The sequence below is a fragment of the Malurus melanocephalus genome, unplaced genomic scaffold, assembly GCF_030028575.1.
Source record: "Malurus melanocephalus ecotype Western Australia unplaced genomic scaffold, MMel_1.1 scaffold_1787, whole genome shotgun sequence".
Taxonomy (NCBI): Eukaryota; Metazoa; Chordata; class Aves; order Passeriformes; family Maluridae; genus Malurus; species Malurus melanocephalus.
This window is the reverse complement of record NW_026625019.1, coordinates 2,930-5,074: the sequence shown is the minus strand read 5'-3', so window position 1 is coordinate 5,074 and position 2,145 is coordinate 2,930. Positions and strand designations below refer to the sequence as shown.

At 66.0% G+C, this 2,145-nt stretch overlaps 1 protein-coding gene across 1 annotated transcript in view; it reads left to right on the top strand.

Moving 5' to 3' along the window:
- Positions 1–2,145, top strand: part of LOC130587339 (lysine-specific demethylase 5C-like) — a gene marked incomplete at its 3' end in the record, with an annotated part of 19,155 nt that overhangs the window by 14,087 nt on the left and 2,923 nt on the right. The window contains exons 11-14 of the mRNA XM_057388318.1: positions 53–594; positions 981–1,119; positions 1,716–1,895; positions 1,967–2,140. Of these exons, the coding sequence (XP_057244301.1) occupies positions 53–594; positions 981–1,119; positions 1,716–1,895; positions 1,967–2,140 (1,035 nt within the window). The remainder of the gene's footprint in view (positions 1–52; positions 595–980; positions 1,120–1,715; positions 1,896–1,966; positions 2,141–2,145) is intronic.

Here is a 2,145-nt window from a genome sequence, read left to right as displayed (position 1 = left end):
GTGTCACGCACTGTTCTATGGGTGTCACACAGTGTCCTGGGGTGTCACACAGTGTTCTGGTGCTGTCACACGCTGTCCCATGGCTGTCACACGCTGTCCCATGGCTGTCACACGCTGTCCTATGGCTGTCACACACAGTCCCAGGGCTGTCGCACACTGTCCCATGGCTGTCACACACTGTCCCATGGCTGTCCTGCCCTGTCACACCTGCCCTGACCCCGTGCCCCCCATGCAGGCGCTGCTGGAGCGGGTCGAAGCGTTCCAGGCGGAGGCACGGGCAGCACTGGATGTTCCCCCCCCAGCCCCGGGGGCTCTGCAGGAGCTGCTGGAGCGGGGGGCCCGGCTGGGCGTCGAGGTGCCCGAGGGCCGGCGGCTGGAGCGGCAGCTGGCCCAGGCCGCGTGGCTGGAGGAGGTGACGGCCACCCTGCGCTCGCCCCGTGCCCGCGTGCCCCTGCCCGTCATGCGTGGCCTCATCCAGGCCGGCCGCACCGTGGCACCCAGCCCCGCCGTGGACGTGGCCATGGCCGAGCTGCAGGAGCTGCTGACCATCGCCCAGCGCTGGGAGGAGAAGGCCCAGATGTGCCTCGAGGCCAGGTCAGGGTGAGGGACCCCTCCCTGAGGGGAAAGGGGGGCTGGGGGCTGCACCTTGGGGGTGGGAGGGGGCTGGGGCTGCAGCCTGTGTGCCCTGGGTGGGTATAAAGGGGCTGGGGGCTGCACCATGTGTGCTCTAAATGGGTGTAAAGGGGTTGGGGGCTGCAGCCCGGGGTTTTAGAGGAACTTGAAGAGGCTGGGGGCTGCCCCTTGTGTCTCTGGGGGGATATAAAGGGGTTGGTGACTCTGCAGGGAAGGAGAGAAACATTTGGGGTTCAGCTGCTCCTCAGAGTGATCCTGCCCTGGCTCTGGGGGTATCAGGGAGGAATCTTGGGGGTTCCTGGGGTGTCTGTGAGGTCTCAGGGTCCCCAGCTCTGACCCCCCCGCAGGCAGAAGCACCCCCCGGCCACGCTGGCTGCCATCATCAAGGAGGCCGAGAACATCCCAGCGCTGCTGCCCAACATCCAGGCCCTGAAGGAGGCCCTGGCCAAGGCCCGCGCCTGGATCGCTGACGTCGAGGAGATCCAGGTGGGCTCTGCACCCCTCAGGCCACCCCGGGGGGGCTCAGACCCACTGGGACCCCTGCATGGACACCCCTGAGTGTCCACACTGTCACCATTGTCACCTCTACGTCCCTGTCCTTCCCCCATAAACAGTGGACATCTCTGTCCCTGTCATGAACCCTGGACATTTCTGTGTCTTCATCCTGTCCCATGGACACTGGACACCCGTTTGTCCTTGTCCTGTCCCAGTGGGCACTGGACACCTCCATGTCCCTGTCCCCATGGATCATGGACACTCTGTGTCCCTGTCCTGTCCCCATGGCCTTCCATCTGCCACCATGTCCCCATTGCATTCCTGTCCCTGCCATATCCCTGCCACCCGTGACCCCATCCTGTCCCTCCTCCCATAATCCCAACACTCCTGTGTGCCCTGTCCATCCCTATGTCCCACTCCCATCCTACTGCTCTGCGTCCATGTCCCCACCACTCCCACATCCCCATCCATGCCCATGTCCTCACCCCATTCCTGTCCCCCATGTCCCATCATTCCCATGTCCCCACCACTCGCACATCCCCATCCCCATCCCATCCTACCCGTGCCTGACCCGGTGTCCCCCCCAGAACGGTGACCACTACCCGTGTCTGGATGACCTGGAGGGGCTGGTGGCGGTGGGCAGGGACCTGCCGGTGCGGCTGGAGGAGCTGCGGCAGCTCGAGGTGCAGGTCGGCACCGCGCACTCCTGGCGGGACAAGGCCTCCCGCACCTTCCTCAAGAAGAACTCCTGCTACACCCTGCTCGAGGTGGGTGCCGGGGGGCTCCGGGGTGTGGGGAGGGGTCCCAGCTCGGCTCTGACTCCCCTGGTGTCCCCCAGGTGCTGTGTCCCTGCGCTGACGCCGGCTCAGACAGCAGCAAGAGGCTCAAGTGGCGGCAGGAGCCGGGGCTGTACCGGCTGGATGCCGAGAGCTTGGGACTGTCGGCGCAGGACCTGCGGGACCCCGGTGCTGTGGTGAGGAGGGGGACGTGGGGGGCACTCTGGGACCCCCATCCCTG